This window comes from Daphnia magna, linkage group LG6 (assembly GCF_020631705.1).
Source record: "Daphnia magna isolate NIES linkage group LG6, ASM2063170v1.1, whole genome shotgun sequence".
In the NCBI taxonomy this organism is placed as follows: Eukaryota; Metazoa; Arthropoda; class Branchiopoda; order Diplostraca; family Daphniidae; genus Daphnia; species Daphnia magna.
In genome coordinates, this window is record NC_059187.1 from 2,677,704 (window position 1) to 2,694,179 (window position 16,476).

A 16,476-nucleotide genomic window follows, 5' to 3' on the forward strand; every position below is an offset into this window, starting at 1 on the left:
AATGTCCTTGACTGTGCACTGAAAATGAGTTGAACACTTCATTTATAAATGAATCTATTAGCATTCACATACAACTAATGAATCACAAATAGCAACAACAAAAGAAACTATGTCTTTTTTCTCATCATCTGATCTGGTAGTTCATAATCTTTGAGAACAGGGAATTTGGATGTTGGTGCAGGAAGCTCACTTTCTTCATGAACAAATGGATTTTCAATAGCCACTTTTTTGGCATTGATTTTCTTTATTTGCATAATTCCCAAATTTTTAAGGACTTCTTCAGTATTTGGAACTTCTTTCCTTCTTCCTCTAAGCCAAGCTGGGGAGGAATAAGAATATAACTTCTTATTGTATTATTTCAAGGCAAATAATGTATAAACCATATACCCTCCCATTCAGCAGGTAATTCCTGTTCAAAGTTATCCTTTTCAATAGGAACAAACCAACGGGATGGGTTTCTTTTCCCAATTTTGGGATCTTGGATAGAAATACATTTTAATGGAATAGATATTACTGCACACAAGTGAATTAATCTTTCAAGGAGTTTACGAGTACATTGATAGTTTACAAATGGTTCAAATTTAATGCATTTGCATTTAAATAGGTTTCAAAAATTTGAAAGCCGTTCGATTAAAAGTTACGATTATACTACTAAGTAGTCTCAGATTGCCAGTGTATACATAGACCTACGTTGATTTACGTACTTGCAGGTATTTCATAATATTTGTTGAACATGTAGTCTTCACCCATAAGATTGCCCTTAGTTTGGCGGGGTCTTAAAGAATTGACGAAATTGGCGAAAACCTTTGACCACACACTTCTTGACATTTTGCAAAACGACGGATCTTTAATAATTATTAAATGATTCCTAAACCAAAAACTTTGTGAAATATCGCATAGACATGAAAAAGAACTTTACGAACGATTCCTAGCTTACAAGTTACAACTGTTCGTCTGCTTTATTACGTAAATACTCTGGCGCTAGAACCGCGCCGCTTTAGCCCAAGAATATACACCTTATTCAGGTAGCCAAAAGCGTGCCATTTTGGGTTGCCAACCGAGGTCGCTAGAACAACAACGTCATGTAACCTAGGGACAATATTTACGCCGAAATATTAGTTATAGCTTGGTTATAGCATGGTTATAGGTACCATGGTTATAGGCTCTTATAAAGAATCGATTATCACCTTTTCTTTCCAGCGATTTTTTTATCGGTAACTTGTTTGGGTGTTTGAAAATGGCCGAAATGGTAACTAAGGTAACTGGCCATAGTAGCCAAAGGCATTTATGGCTGCATAGTACTCGAGTTACTATGGAAAATACCTGCTTTTTCGCCATAAAATACATGTAGGAATATAGCGTTAAAAATGCTAACAAAAGCGAAGCTAATGAACAACATGATGAAAATTTAAATGCATGAGTATAAATACCCTACGCCATTAAATTATATCCAAATAATAAACAGAAAACAAAAAAATTTTGATTAAGAGCGTGATATAGACGAAATTGAAAACATTCATGATTTAAAAACTTTTGATTTTTGAGGGGTCTTCTTAAGCTCCAGCTTAAAGTAGGTTATCTTCCATTGCTGGCTAGATTTCGTTTCAAAACAAATGCTTTCGTCGAAAACCAAAATTTTTAATTCACGAATATCTCTTGTTTCAATTGAAGCACGATCAGAATTCGAAGCTGTATTTTTCAGTGTAAAATCTTCCAGTACTATTACCTCCTCCCCCTCTTACAGTCCTCTGTTACCTCGTAATGCCCACCATTCTTTACAGTTTCGTTGGCAACCCATCCAGTTGCTTTCCATTTCGATTATCGTTAAGAGATTCTGGGAAAATCAGGCAAATATCGACAACAGACACCAAAATCCACCGATGACGGCTGTGCAAACTCGAAAGTACTTGTCTCCATTACCATCTCATCTGTCACATTACCTTCGTTATGTTGACAAACCTGCTGATCGTTTCCTCCGTCTTGACAGCCATCAGACAGTTGTTTCTTTGGCGTAACATAATCTACCCTTTATCGAAAAATGTTTGCTCCTCAAGTGCTTTGTGTCAACAGATACAGGCAAATTTTGATTCATCCTCTGACATATATTGTTTTATCAAAGTGATACGCACAATATCGTTTTCTTTTGTAATTGGCGTATTTCTTTCCAGTTTAACGTCGTAAACATAGTTCGTGGAACTGTTTGGAAATATAGGAAATCAGCCTAGCAACAAGAAGGCAATATTTACCTGTATGTGACCCAGTTTCTTTTGTTCATACTCTTATTTTGTTAAGGAAAAAGGATTGGCAGACTGTTTTCCACATCCACAGCTGAGAAAGATGTTTATCTAAACGAAATGTATCGTAGGTCAAACGGGCACAGGTAAAAAAAGAAAAAGGTTGTTGCTAGGGACGCTGACCTCGCTTTTTCACCAGGTTAGTGAAAGGCAACGACCAACCATTTCACCTTTGATCCAGGTCAGTTTTGTTTGTTTTCTTGACCCCGTCTTCCGCCTCAAGTAACAGGACTTTCTTCAAATTGATTGAAGTTTACTTGGGTATATAAAGCCCCACGATTTTCTTCGAAAGACACACACTTCATCTTCACAAGTCTTCCAGTCAACATCTCAACTCACCATTTCATCATGAACACCTTCAAATCTGTGAGTATTCAAAATTTTGTCAATTTTCTAGATTTTATTCCAAACTAGTTTATCTTTAAGACCTAGCAGTTCTTTCTTATATTTGTACCACAAACCATCACCGTCATTCTTGTATTATTATTGGATGAATCTTAAGCTACAGCCTGTTGTCCATTTTTCACGTTTTCTAATCTCTACTCAATTATTCTATAGATAAGCCGTTCTTCTAACTTTTGTTTGCTTTTTTTTTAAATCTTTTTACAGGTAGTTATGATCTGCGTCCTGCTCGCTGCTTCTTGCTCCGGCCAATACATGTCGCAGTAAGTTAACTTTATCTAAATTTGCAACTCGCAATGCATTCATCGTAAAAAATTTGCTCGTTTTTACAGATCATCGAGCCAGGCATCGCAAGCAGCAAATGCTGGCCACAGTGGAATGATGGCCGGTCAATCATCTTTCGCTGCCCAGGGCCAGCAGGCTGGTATGAACAGCCCAGTATTCGCTGAACCAGCCAAGCCGGCAGCTAGCCCAGCCTTGCCAGCTGCCCCAACAACTACCCAACAGATCTGCTCTTGCATTACTATTAACCCAACAGCATCAGCTCATCAATCCGCTCCAGTTGCTACTTCCTCCGCCGCTGAATCCTTCGCCCAGGCCGCTGCTCCCGCTGCTGAACAGCAGACATTCTCTGCTCCCGCTGCTGCCCAGCAACAATCTTTCGCTGCCCAGTCAGCTTCTGCCCAATCCTATGCTTCGCCCGCTGCTCAGCAATCCGCTACCGCCCAGCGCGCTTACTAAAAATGTTTTAACAATTAACTATCACAATTCTATCGCTCGATTGATTGGATCGTCGAGTTCACATTATACTCTTCTCCTTCTGTAGTACGGTTACAAATCTTATTACACTTATTCCGAAATCAATTTGTGATCAATTCAAATTTTTTAATTTTAATTTTTTTTTTTCAAATCCTTGAGAGTATTAAAGGAGTGTGAATGTTGAGTTGGGAGAATGCCAGTTTCAAAGTTGAATTCGAGCATGTAATCGAAAATAACACAAAAACTCGTATACGTTGTCGAAGGGTTCCAGGAAGGAAATGCGAATGGATACACAGCATCCGGTCGCAATAAGAAACTGAACAGAAAACCATGTAGAAAATGTAGCGATAAAATTCGTGAGTGAGGCTACACTCCTACCAGCGTTTATGCGGATGATTTTATACCTTCCGTTCCACAGGAGGTTGTAAATTTAAACGCGTGACGTTGCGTGACAAGTTCCTGTATATACTCGCCTTCAGTTTATGGACCATTTAGCCGATGTATGTTACATACAAAATGTGCGAAGTAACGCGCTTGCGTGACTCACGTTATGTGTCCGTCTTACACATTTGGGCTGTGCATATAGAACCAGACTGCCTCTACGTGCTGGTCTACAACAGATGTTACTCTCTCTCTCTCTCGCCTGACAGTCCTCTGACTATTTCGCGAACACTTCAACGAAAAACGTATTTTGTGAAATGAGAGTGTGACCGATGTGGCCTGTAGAAAGGGACACATAAGAAAGAGGCGCGTGAAAATCAGTTGTCCAGCATTGGGGTGTAACTGTGCGCGTGGGAGAACATTGAAGATGGAATTGGATGGAACGTGAATTTTAAAATTAAAGTTTTTTGATTCCCTGTAATTGAATTCTTAGTGACAGTGTGCAAGTTCCACGTTCCGGCTACATAGACGTTTAAGCGGAATACCTGGAAAGCATTGACGAAGACGCCCACGATCAAGTGTCTAAAACAGGTCACACAAAAAATGAAAAAAATAGTAACAACTTAGTTTCTTGTTGCTTTTCTATCTCAAAAATACTTTTACTGATTTTTTTTCGTGAATCCGTAAGAAGCTTAGCGAATATTTCAGCGCCAAAGCCATCCATACGGATGACATTATCCACGTTGATGAGTCTGGTCCACCATGGCCGGCTAGCATCAATCCAAGGCTAAAAGAGCGTTGTTATTGTAGGCTTTACCTCAAGAAAAGAAAAATTCGTTTCTTTTTATGTGGACTATTGATTGATATTCACAAAGCTATATATTTTTTTTACATACATGTTCATCCGGCTAAAAAAAAAGGGGGTGGGGGCACTTTGTGCTGCATTGCTTTGATGTTTGGCGGAAGAGGCTGTTCAACCGTAAATATGTTTTAGCGATTCAAGTAAAAAAAATGTTATTCAGCACTTAAGGGCCAGAATTAAAAAAAAATCCAGATTCATAAATCTAACGTTTTGTTATTTACACACGGGTTATAACGGACGAGTGTGTGTATAGTCATCAATGCTAAAAGCTGTTTTTTAGATTGGTTCAAAATGTCCCCTTTTTTGTGTGTGTGGCTGGTAAATTAGATTTGTGGTTGCCTTTGAGTCGTTTGAATCGAATGGAAACAAGACGTAAAAAGCCATTGGGCTCTATCGAGATGAGATCTCGGGGGGCCACCGCAGTGTACTCGTGCCGTCTCTACGGAATGATGAATATGGAACAGCTTTGTGTACACAAAGGCTCGTATAGCTCCGGCTCTTCTGTAGCGTGATTAAAATCGCACAGACTCACGCATTCCGGATGACGGAAAGCGTAAAGGAATTTTTCCTCCATCAATTTTCGGGAATGGTGGAGAAGAAATCCACAAAGGAAAAATGCGGTGGGTGTTTCTATATCGATTCTTAATGACCAGAAACAGTTGCGGGAAAACGCATGAGGAAAAAGAAAAAAACGATGGAGAAACGTAACGTTACACTCGGAGAACGAAGAATGATGTGGATTGTTAATGAAGCACAACGCCTTTCCGTAGCTTTCTTATTATATCGGATTACATGGGCTCCCATATTATATAGTAGACGACGCCTTGAGACATAACAACAGGATTGCTTTTTCTCCCTCTCTCTCTCTCTCTCTCTCTATTTTACTTCCATCGTTGCAGCCAATCATTGGATGTCAATATTTATAGACTTTTGGAACCGTATAGATCTGTAATGTTGGGACTATATATCTGCAATGTATGGGGTTTCCTGTTGGCTCCGCCAGTTCATCCGATGGATGTAAACAAGTTCTGTTTGCGCATAATATTTAAATTTACACAAACACCCATCAAATTGGTTCTCCTTTTTGCAAGAAAATCCAATATTGACACGATAGACTTTGTTGATTCGAGTGATTCTGATTTTGAAAGAGCAAACGCGTTAGAGTAAACCAATTTAATGTTAAATTAGCTTGGATTACTTAGATAGGCTACTAATCTCTGTCCTTGAAATAATTGGATCTATTTCCCATTCGATCAACAGGTGAACTTCGTGCGTGCATAATTAAACAACAAAATCGATTCATCTGATGGAAGTGATGATGCACAATGAAGTGGGAATCCAATTCAACGTTGGAACTTAGGACGGGCGAGCTGGATTCATCGTTGTTCAATTTATCGTTCACGACCGACGGCTCAAATTCAACGTCGGATCCCGCCGTCGAGTTGGACATGTCGGTCATTGAACGTTTTCGTTCCAACCGTCGCGTTAACGATCTCGCCTTCTTTTGTCTGGTGGCCGCTTATTGCATCCTCATCATCTTCGGCACTATCGGCAATTCGCTTGTCGTCTATGTCGTTGCCCGTCAGCCGGCCATGAGGACGGCCCGTAACGTCTTTGTCGTCAATTTGGCTATTTCTGATCTACTCCTCTGCCTCATCACTATGCCATTGACGGTAAGTATAAAACAAAAACAAAAAATGAACTGGAACTGGAACTATTCCCTTGTAGATAATAAAATGATGGTCGTCAGCTGTGATTGATGAAAGTTTGTGCGCTCGGATGGACAATTGTGTGACTTTCCGGCAAGCAATTGGTCATCGTGAGAATGGCAATAACACATCAAGAGGGCGATATATCTATTAATGAGAAATATATATCAAAGGGGGTATACATATATATACTGTAATAAAGACAAGTTTAGTTCCAGTCAACAGATTGGAAGCATTTTTGCCATGCTATTTTTGCCCAAAACTCTTGGAACATCTGGCCGCCTCATATGTCGATTTGTGTCCCTTCTAGTCGACGAAAAAAAAAAATCATTTGATATTGCTCTTGGGGGAAATCGCCAGCCAATCTCTTTTTTTTTCTTCCCCTGTTTATATAAGAAGCAATATTATACGTGGAACCACTTTGATGCGGCTTGATGGCTACTTATGCCAATTGAATGTAGGCGGTTATTTATTCGGCCTAAGAATTCTATACCCGATGATAAATAGGATTTGCAACGTCCTCGTTTTCAGAAATGATTTTCCGTATTTTGCTCCCATCGTCATAACATGGAACAGTTGAATTTGACAAGTTAGAAAAATTCTGTTCGTTTGCTAACATTTCTACGCCTACATTCCCATTTGAACTGGGTAAATCGATCTGTTTGATGCTATACGTCTTCGTTGAACCGAGCAAACGATCAAAGTATTCTATTCAAAACAAACGCTGTTTAAAACATTTATTATTCATTGAATAAGCTGATGGAGATCCGGTCGTACACATGGCCGTTAGGCAATTCTCCCGTTTCGTGCAAGATGGTCGGCTCGCTTCAGGCCGTTTCGATCTTCGTCTCAACGCTGTCCATCACGGCCATTGCTCTCGATCGTTACCAACTGATCGTCTACCCGACCAAACGGGCTTTCCAGCTGACGGGCGCATCGCTGGCCCTGGCGGCCATCTGGGCCATCTGTATCGTGCTGGCTCTTCCGCTTTTTATCGTCCGCACACTGGAGCATCATGATATCCCTATACCCAATTCGCCCGTTACGTCCGTCGACTATTGCCTGGAAGAATGGCCTAACGAGAGGGGCCGTTCGCTTTATTCCATCGGTAGCATCTTGGTCCAGTACGCCCTGCCCATCATCACCGTCTCGGTGGCTCACGCTCGCATCAGTAACAAACTTCACGATCGAATGGCAACCATGAATCATCAACTGGTACGCCCACAGCTATGTAATATGGCGTCCAGTAACGGCCAGTCCGGTCAGCATTCGGCAGTTAAGGAATCAGCAACAGACTGCCGTACAGCCGCCAGAGAAGAGAAGCTTAGAAAAACCAATACTCTCCTTATAACCATCTCCATCATTTTCACCATTTGGTGAGGATCTTTTTTTTTATTATAATAATAAAAAAAAAAATAATAATAATAATAATAATTAAAAAAATCTAATTTTCATCTGAATTGTTTTGGAACAGTTGGTTGCCTATGAACACGTTCAACGTCGTTGAAGATACGTGGAACGTGTTTGGAGATGATACGGAAACGATGTTGATTGTCTACGCTGTTTGTCATATGGTCGGCATGTCTTCGGTAAAAGAATTTGCATAAAATTAGCATAAAATGTTTTCATTCAAAGTCAATTGGTCTTATAGGCCTGTGCTAACCCATTGCTGTACGGTTGGTTGAATGACAACTTCCGTAAAGAGTTCCACAGGTTGGGCACGTCCTTCATCGCCAAACGGCGAAATCAGATAGGCGGCCAGAGCATCCAGCTGGACAAGACGAACAATAAGCGACTTGAACTTGCGGTTATCGTTGAACGAGAAGAACGGACCCAGGAGCCATTGGGGATGTCGATGATTGGTCTGTCCCAAACGAGCGGTGCAACCGTCAACGTTTTATCAACGTCGTTCAATTTTGCCCGTCAGTCAGAAATGAAAGCCGCCACCCACCTGGACGTCGATTCGACTAACGATCATGTCGTAGAGAATAACTCAATGTCAGCTCACGCCGAACATCCAATTTGATGAATGACGTGCGGCAACCATTAGCATCTCAACTTTAGGGCGTATAGTCTCCCGCTTTCTTTTGGTATGAGAAGTTCCATCAAAACTCAGTTTTTTAATCATTACATTTGTTATACTTGACTCACGTGCAAACTTGTGCTATGCACTTACCGCTAACGTTCAATAGCCATTCATAAAAGCCTATTCTATGTTCTAATTTTGCGTGTACACACAAATCTACAGGATGTTAATGTAATACATATAGAGCTTCTCTGTCATTACGTAACGATTCTACCTTTCCGAAAAACCAATTTGTTACGGTTATGGGGCCTGTCTAATTTACTATTCACATCTTACTAAACTTGGTAAGAAATGTCCCTTTTTTTAGAGGGGGGAGGATAAACTGTGATAGTGACGGGGATGAAACGAACTGTCGTCCAAGATGGAAGAGGGACCGACACTGTAGCGATCAATATACGTTGCAGGAATGTTCGTTCATAATTAATACAAGTCACTATAGAACGTTTTACGTTGGATTTGGGTTACACCCAAATGGGTTACAACCCAATCTTGCCAATAAATTGCGAATCTAAAAACGGATGTCTTCTCCGCGACATTCGTACATCAATCTGCGAGCATGAAGGGCGTGTGCCGTCTAATTCCGTGACCATCAGTTGGCAGTGCGCCTAATCCCTCTAAAATATGATTCCAACTTAAATCCCAACACTCAGGATACTTTTCCAACATAAAAATACAATATGGTGTTTGAATTATACGGCCTATCTACATAGTCGGTTCACCCGCTTTTGTTATCTCAGGCCTTCCATTAAAGTGGCATGACGGAAGCTCTCAAAACGTTCAATGTCGTTCGTGAGTTGCATCAAGGAAAAGAAAGGGAGGACGTAAAAAAACGAAAAAACTTTTATTTTGGCTATACAAATGGATGGCTCAAGTACAACTGAACACCCCTCTTTCTATATATAGCTTAAACATGTATTCCTTAAATTAAGGCACGCATTTCGTTTGGATAACGCAGAGAAAAGGGAACGCAAGTCGAGCGTGACAGTTCTCGGTAAATACACGCTATTGACACTTGAACCGTGTGTGTATACAGACGTGTCCACAAAGATTTACACACACGAATATGGCCGATATAGAAATAAATCACGTTCTCCTTTTGCTAAAGGGAACGTTCATACTTTTCATTCCTTTGAAACTAGTCTTGTTAAAGGGGGGCGGTGCTCTCGATTATACTTCACCTACTGATTATAAACACCGCGTGATGGAATCAACAAATAATTTTCAGCTTGTGTCTAGACCTTTAACATCTTCATTCGCTATATCCTCCCAGATGTTGGGAGATGATCTCGGTGGTAAACAGATCAAAAAGTTTGAAATTAATTTTTTGCTATCTTTGTTCTAGACGTGGAACGACGTATAAACAACGAAACTCGCGAACAAAAAAAAAGATATTTTTTTTTTGTGCGTCCCAATGTTAGTGGCGAATAAGAACTTGGAAATCGGGGCGAGCGACGTCTGAGATGAAAAGGAAAATAAACGCTGATCGAATTGTAATCCCGCATCAGCCTAAACGACACGAAAGTGTGTGCTTTGAAAATGGCAGACAACAGCTATTACGGCCGGAATTGAGAGGGAAGAAGGAGAAGAAAAAAAAATTTTTTTCAACGGGATGGAGAGATTGGTGTTGAAGAAGATAAAAACGAGAAGATGTGTGACGAGAAAATACAATCAGAACTTGGTTATTTTGTGATAATATAAAGAGCAAATTCCAACAAGGAATAAGGGAACAAGTGTCTTTTTAAAAATTTCATGTTCAATCCGATTTTCGAAAGGTTGCACGCTGTTTTAGTGTTAGGCTAAAAGCCATCAACTTCAGGAGGACATTAGAAAAAAGTGTTGCGTAACTCAAAAGGGAAAGCACAAAGGAGAAAATCAATGTCTCACCTGATTTTAACTTTTTTTTTTAATATTTTTTTGATGAAAGAATAGAAACGAATGAAATAAAATTCTACGTCTTAACATGAACTCACTTTCTCATTAGCTGATGGAAGTAATTCCTGCTCTTTGTTGTTTATTCAGATGGCCAGAACATCTTTTATGCAATCACAACCTCACTGAGCAGTGAAATTTATTTGTTTAGACCAAACAAAAGGAATGCGTCTAATGGAATTGTCGATTCTTGTGTGCTGCTACGCACAAACGCGATACGCATACATGCCTTCCAATAAATGACTGTGCTCATTAAACATTCACAGAACGTCTAGACGAAACACAACGATCTCTGCCTCTCGTTCTATTATATGCAGGACTTATCTATTGCAAGTGCACTTATACATCATAAAATGACGTCCGTTCTTCTTGCATTTAAATCGAAAATGAACGAAATAATTCATTTTTAGGCTTTGCTGTCAATCGATTAATATAACGTTTGATTATGTTTTAATTTCTGAATCAATCAAAGCGTTGTTTTACATATCGGCAGGGACCTTCTGCAGGCATATCGATCGCAGTTACGTAGATTCTTGAACTTTCGAGAGCCATGTGAAGCTATACGTTCAACTTTTTTTGGCCTGGATATAAAGTGTCTTGAAAGATCTTTTCATACTTGATGCACTGACGGCTTTGTTCACATAACAAAAAGGTCATCCATTTTTTATTTTAAGCTTCTACAATTCCCCGAGTTTGCTTGATCACCTATAACTTATTGGAGACGCAGGGCCGCAAACTTGATGCCTCGTTAGACGACGTTCGCGAACACAGCTCAAGTCCAACAATCAATCGTCATTTGAACTAATTAAATCATCTTTTGTCTTTCTATTCAGGTCGTAATCTACTAACGTTCCTTTGGTATATATCTCCAACTATATCCAACTTGGTACTCAATCGGTCCAGTTTACTCTTCCACGAGTTCCACCAAACTTTGGGAAGGATAAAGCGGCCAGTTATAGACGGACGAACCCCATTTTCGTCCTACACGTTCATACCTTAACAGATGAAACATTTTTTTTCCCGGAGTATTCTTTGCGAACGGACTGGAAGTCATTACGATAACCTTGTATTGTATAAGTATATAAGATACAGAAGCTTGGAAGTGGATTGGATTTCCTATATTATGGACAGCCCTCTGATGATGGGCATTGCGTACAAGACGCTACGTTATAACACCCACAAAGACGAGAGCTCTAAGTTTGAATGGAGCATATTGGATTTCTGTGATGGACGTTGATCCTCTTCAGCATTGGATATTGGAGAAGATCCAAAAAAGTAATCAACTATATAGAGATCCGTATAGAAGTGTATATGGTTGATCCACTCGAATCTCTGACGCAATGATTGTCCATGATGTCACGACGATCATTTCCTTCCGTGATCGGATATACTTATATCCAACTCGTTTTTCCTATATAAAACGGCCTGAATTCACTTTATGAGTCTATAGTCGTGAATATCTGATGGATGACAACAGACGCAGGTTTCAGCATCCACCGCGTCTGACTCCTCCTGGAATCTGAAAGGGATAATGGGAACTTTTGCTGCATCTTACGGGACTCGACAATGATCGATAACACTTTCCAAAGGACTTGTGTTAACGATAATTTCACTCGGCAGTGATCCTGACGCGTCCATATATTGTTCGGGAGCATTACACGGCTCAAATGACCTGACAGCCGTGAGAAATTCGTCCGTCTGCGTATAATCTGTCACTTAATACTATGCCAGTCAACATTTGCAGAAGGACATCATTTACCTTGGATATACGAATTTAATCAGGAATTAATCGGAATTAACGTTAGGAAAAGATTTAATCGTATAAATGATCCCATTTTCTCATATCGAACGATAGCTAGATCGTGCAAAACGGAAGCCGCTAGTCATCCGCCTCTGTGACAAATGATCCGGACTTTTGTAAAGCGATTGCCAGTAACATTTAAATTTTCAATAAAAAAAAATTGAAAGCGATTTGATTCATGTTCAATGACAGATGGAATGCTCGAATTCCACGACTTATATGTTGTCTCCCTTAAAAAAGGAACTGCAGTAATTAAGCTAAAGAATTTACGGCCTTAATTTCGTCCGAATATTTCAACTAATCAACAATTTCTTCTATAGTAAAATCATTTTATATCATCCAGTATGTCAGAAGTCAAGCAATAAAAGATGACTATTTGTATGTCTGGAATGTAGCTGGTTACTTTAACTGCTGATTGGATTTTTTCCTAAGCTCTTGGAGATATGAACTTCAGCCCTTTTTACGACCACAATCTCAATTGATTAACACATTTTTCATGATGACTCTATAGGCATATCTAACTAAGAGACCAGTACGTTCAGTTATTCTCGTACGAGACAATTAACTACGATAACTAATACCATTACGTTTCTTAAATGTCTTTATTAGTCCAATTCTAATTCATCCTCAATGAAAGCTCATTAGCGCATCATATGTCAAATATGGCGCTATTAGTATGACGTCTAATTATCTTTGGAATGATGTGGACGTGAGTTTATTATTTAAAAAACAAAATGCTTTCTAGTCTGCACTTTTTTTCTACATGGCATTGTTCCATAGTCAACTTGCGTGTCACTTTTCTGCTCAATGTTCCATTTTCGTGGAATATTTGACACGACGTGTAAGAAGGATCATTACTCTCGTGCCAGACTAAAAGTGCCGAGATGGAGGAAACTTATTATACAAGCAAAAAAAACATAATGGCTCCACTTTTTCATAGGAACTTATTGTTCAAAAAAGACAAGAGGCCCCGGATGAGGTTTCAAAGGGCAAGTAAACTGAGTCAATTTGGGTTAAAAGAATATTTCCGTTCTGTTTTTCTTATATTTGACGCCACAGATCGATTCGGGTCGATTGCAGACTCCATTTTGTATTTTAAATAAAAGTAGATTATTCAAAATTTCCTTTATAATGTTTAATTATTTTTTCTTCAAGTCGTAATTACGAAACACGAATCATTAGTGAATGCATTCCGTCTCAAGACATCTGACAGTTATACGTCTCTGCTGGTATCCCCATATGTGTCGGCCACACACTTTGTTGCCAGAAACTGCAAGTGTGATTACATCCCGACACTGTCGAATGACGTGCAACAAAACAAAATGAAGCAATTGCGGAATTTGACGTTCCCCTGATGCTTTGATCTTCGATTTTTTTTTCCTCTCGTTAATTTACGTCAAAGTCTTGTGTTGATTTCTTTCCAATGGCTACGCTAATTTGCTCAGTCTGCGTTTCTGTTTTCCTTTTGTTTGTCTCTTGGTTTCTGCTTGTCCTTGACGATTGTTTATAGGCTTTTGTACGTGTTATGCGCACACAAAACTTGGCACATTTTCTTTTTGATTGGGATCGACGTCATGACAACAATGGCAGATCCAATTTGGCTTGAAAAGTCTTGACATTGAGGAATTCCTTTATTACCACTGGTGAAATAGATAAATTTGAAGCATATCATCATTAATCTTGGTATTCATATTCAATAAATGAAAAAAAAAAAATTTATAGCCCTGTGTAGATGATCTCATTTTATTCACATTGGATCACGACGATGAAAAATTGTTGAATCGAAACAAAAAAAGAAAAACGAAGTTGGTTTTCATTAACCGAAAATGTATTTTAAGATATTCAACGTATTATTTCGATCCATTTTAGTCGGGAGGACAGGCTTAGCAAGCGATGCAGGTAGAGAAGTGTGGGGATATGACAAAAATATACCGTGCCCTACCTCTGGAAATATTTAAATAATTTGCCATGCTCTTTCCCTTGAAACCATGTGTTGAAAAAAGTTTAAAAATGATTAGGTTGCCAATATTTAAATAATTTGCCGTGCCCTTCCTCTTGAAATATTTACCCTTCCTTTTGAAATATTGAAAAGATTTGGCCATGCCCTTCCCCTTCCAATATTTAAATAATTTACCATGCGCCATGCCCTTCCTCTTGAAACATTGAAACAATTTACTGTGCCCTTCCTTTTGAAACATTTATTCTGATACAAGATTGAAAATTATTAGGTTGTCCAAGACGCGTTAGAAAATGGGAAAACAAGTAAATAAGGAACTGTTTCGTCACTTCGTTGTGGATTTAGAAAGGCAGGTAAACAAATATGATTTAGCAATTTTATTGTAGCAAGGTGACCGACCGATAACTCAAGGTGTTTGACCTGTCTTACAGTTTCTTGGATGCAGTGAAACTGTTTGAAGGAAAAATCACATTTTAAAATGTCTGGGGCAATGTACTTTTGCAGACATGAGGGAAAATCAGGTTGGCTTTTTATTTTACCTGTCTGTGGACCCAATATAACCCGACTTGTCTGATCCTGCAAAATAACGGTGAAAAAAAAAACTAAGGTCAACTTTTTTCAACTGTAAACCAGGTCAGTTTCAAAGATTTTGTTTTTTACTTCCTCAATCTATCCAATCGGATTTTCGATTGCTATTTGTAAATGCGCTGAAAACTGGACTATATAAAGGATGGTGGTTTTTCTGAAAATAGCTCACACTTCACCTTTGCAAGTCTTCCAACCAACACTTCAATTCCATCTTCAATATGAATGTTTTCAAAACTGTGAGTATTTTAAGTTTCCTGTCATTTTTCTTGACTCTTTCTCACTGCGTTTCCTTTTTTCTGAACAAAAAAGCTTGTGATTTCTCTTGGGTTATCTTAAATCTTTATTGACTGGCCCAATATAAAATATATCTGTATCATGCAGCTTCATTTAGTACGTGGACGGACCAAATATCACGTTTTACGTTGTTAATTTCGATTCTTTTTTTAGATGTTCGTGATCTGCGCTGTGCTCGGTGTGTCTGCCTCCTGCTCAAACTCGTACACGTCGCAGTAAGTCAAATAATTCTCCATTTTTACTAGTAAATTTCACAATTTTAATAAATTTTTTCTCTTTAAAAATGTTTTTAAGATCTTCCCCTGGCCAGGGATCGCAGGCTGATGAGAACAGCGCTGGTCACGGCGGAATGACAAGTGAAATGTCATCATTTGCCAGCCAAATTCAACAAGCAATGGCGAACAGCCAATTGTTATCAGCTGACCAGCCAGTCGCTGGACAACAGAGACCTGGAGCCATGTTTGCTCCTGCTGCTCCAACAACTACTCAATATCTGTGTTCTTGCATCACCATTAACCCAGTAGCATCAGTTCATCATGCCCCAGCATCGACCGATTCGTTTAACTCCGGCGAAGCTTCCGCTGCTCAGTCTGCTCCTGTCCATTCCTGTTCTTCCGGGTCGGACGGCCCCCATAGCAGTGACGATTGTCCTCATCAACATACTGCCCAATCATCGCCAGCACAAGAACAGTATGCTGCGAATAATGGAGGCTATTAAGATGTTTATTTTGAGATCCCAACATTTAAGTTTGTAGCGTCCCTGTTTTTTATCTTTGTACTTTTCTATACGATTACCATAATAAATTTATACCTTAAACATTTGCGTGTGGGTCTCCACGCCTTGCAACAAGCATTATAGTTATTAAGTGTAGACGTAAACTTTATACGCTGAAGAGGGGATGAAATAATTGAACACAACAAAATGGGTATGGTTTAAAAATTTAGTGTATGAACGGGAATTTCATAAACTCATGTCCGAAAAAAAAACTTAACATTTTACAAGCCAAATGTTAAAAAAAAAAAAACACACAAAAAAAAAAAGCTCAACCAACACTCAGGAAATTCCTTGCTATGCCCAACTCTGTAAAAAAAATCCCCATAAAGGCAACCCGTTCAGAGTAGTGAATTGACCACATATTTCAGTGGCCATCTCACCGCTCTTGATACTTAGCCAATACAGGTTAGCAAGGTCCCTTGTAAAAATAATCCCCCATAAAGGCAATCCGTTCAGAGTAGTAGGTTGACCACATATTTCAGTGGCCATTTCACCGCTCTTGATACTTAGCCAATACAGGTTAGCAAGGTCCCTGTTTTTTGTGTTGACTTTTAACTTCTCCCATCGTTGTGTGACCGGATGGACTTCGTGTTTCTACTAGCCGACTGGGATCTGCCACCTGAAGCTTGATGGTATGGC

At 39.3% G+C, this 16,476-nt stretch overlaps 4 protein-coding genes across 4 annotated transcripts; 3 read left to right on the forward strand and 1 right to left on the reverse strand.

Annotated features, from left to right (window-relative positions):
• Positions 1-37: 37 nt before the first annotated feature.
• LOC116918765 (NADH dehydrogenase [ubiquinone] 1 alpha subcomplex assembly factor 2) lies at positions 38-1,089 on the reverse strand. Its single transcript, XM_032924518.2, has 4 exons — positions 938-1,089; positions 705-868; positions 388-477; positions 38-319 (listed from the first exon to the last, which is right to left on the reverse strand). Exons 2-4 carry the CDS (start codon positions 826-828, stop codon positions 108-110), a joined length of 426 nt encoding a protein of 141 aa, XP_032780409.1. The 5' UTR covers positions 829-868; positions 938-1,089; the 3' UTR covers positions 38-107.
• Positions 1,090-1,678: 589 nt separating this feature from the next.
• LOC116918764 (testis-specific gene A8 protein) lies at positions 1,679-3,560 on the forward strand. Its single transcript, XM_032924517.2, has 4 exons — positions 1,679-2,475; positions 2,547-2,660; positions 2,904-2,959; positions 3,029-3,560. The coding sequence occupies exons 2-4, from the start codon at positions 2,643-2,645 to the stop codon at positions 3,435-3,437; spliced, it is 483 nt and encodes a 160-aa protein (XP_032780408.1). The 5' UTR covers positions 1,679-2,475; positions 2,547-2,642; the 3' UTR covers positions 3,438-3,560.
• Positions 3,561-4,053: 493 nt separating this feature from the next.
• Positions 4,054-8,693, forward strand: LOC116925865 (neuropeptide F receptor). Its single transcript, XM_045174957.1, has 5 exons — positions 4,054-4,427; positions 5,959-6,371; positions 7,164-7,783; positions 7,882-7,996; positions 8,059-8,693. Exons 2-5 carry the CDS (start codon positions 6,024-6,026, stop codon positions 8,431-8,433), a joined length of 1,458 nt encoding a protein of 485 aa, XP_045030892.1. The 5' UTR covers positions 4,054-4,427; positions 5,959-6,023; the 3' UTR covers positions 8,434-8,693.
• Positions 8,694-14,916: 6,223 nt separating this feature from the next.
• Positions 14,917-15,883, forward strand: LOC116925867. The gene is made up of 3 exons (XM_032932630.2): positions 14,917-15,004; positions 15,216-15,277; positions 15,357-15,883. Exons 1-3 carry the CDS (start codon positions 14,987-14,989, stop codon positions 15,778-15,780), a joined length of 504 nt encoding a protein of 167 aa, XP_032788521.2. The 5' UTR covers positions 14,917-14,986; the 3' UTR covers positions 15,781-15,883.
• The last annotated feature ends 593 nt before the right edge of the window (positions 15,884-16,476 follow it).

Coding starts and splice junctions, on each gene's coding strand:
- LOC116918765 (XM_032924518.2), bottom strand. CDS start 828: ATGTCAAGAAGTGTGTGGTCAAAGGTTTTCGCCAATTTCGTCAATTCT. Junction 478..704: donor ATATTATGAAATACCTGCAA/GTACGTAAATCA, acceptor TTTCTATCCAAG/ATCCCAAAATTGGGAAAAGA. Junction 320..387: donor ATTACCTGCTGAATGGGAGG/GTATATGGTTTA, acceptor ATTCCTCCCCAG/CTTGGCTTAGAGGAAGAAGG.
- LOC116918764 (XM_032924517.2), top strand. Junction 2,960..3,028: donor TCCGGCCAATACATGTCGCA/GTAAGTTAACTT, acceptor TCGTTTTTACAG/ATCATCGAGCCAGGCATCGC.
- LOC116925865 (XM_045174957.1), top strand. CDS start 6,024: ATGAAGTGGGAATCCAATTCAACGTTGGAACTTAGGACGGGCGAGCTG. Junction 6,372..7,163: donor TCATCACTATGCCATTGACG/GTAAGTATAAAA, acceptor TCATTGAATAAG/CTGATGGAGATCCGGTCGTA. Junction 7,997..8,058: donor ATATGGTCGGCATGTCTTCG/GTAAAAGAATTT, acceptor TTGGTCTTATAG/GCCTGTGCTAACCCATTGCT.
- LOC116925867 (XM_032932630.2), top strand. Junction 15,278..15,356: donor TCAAACTCGTACACGTCGCA/GTAAGTCAAATA, acceptor AATGTTTTTAAG/ATCTTCCCCTGGCCAGGGAT.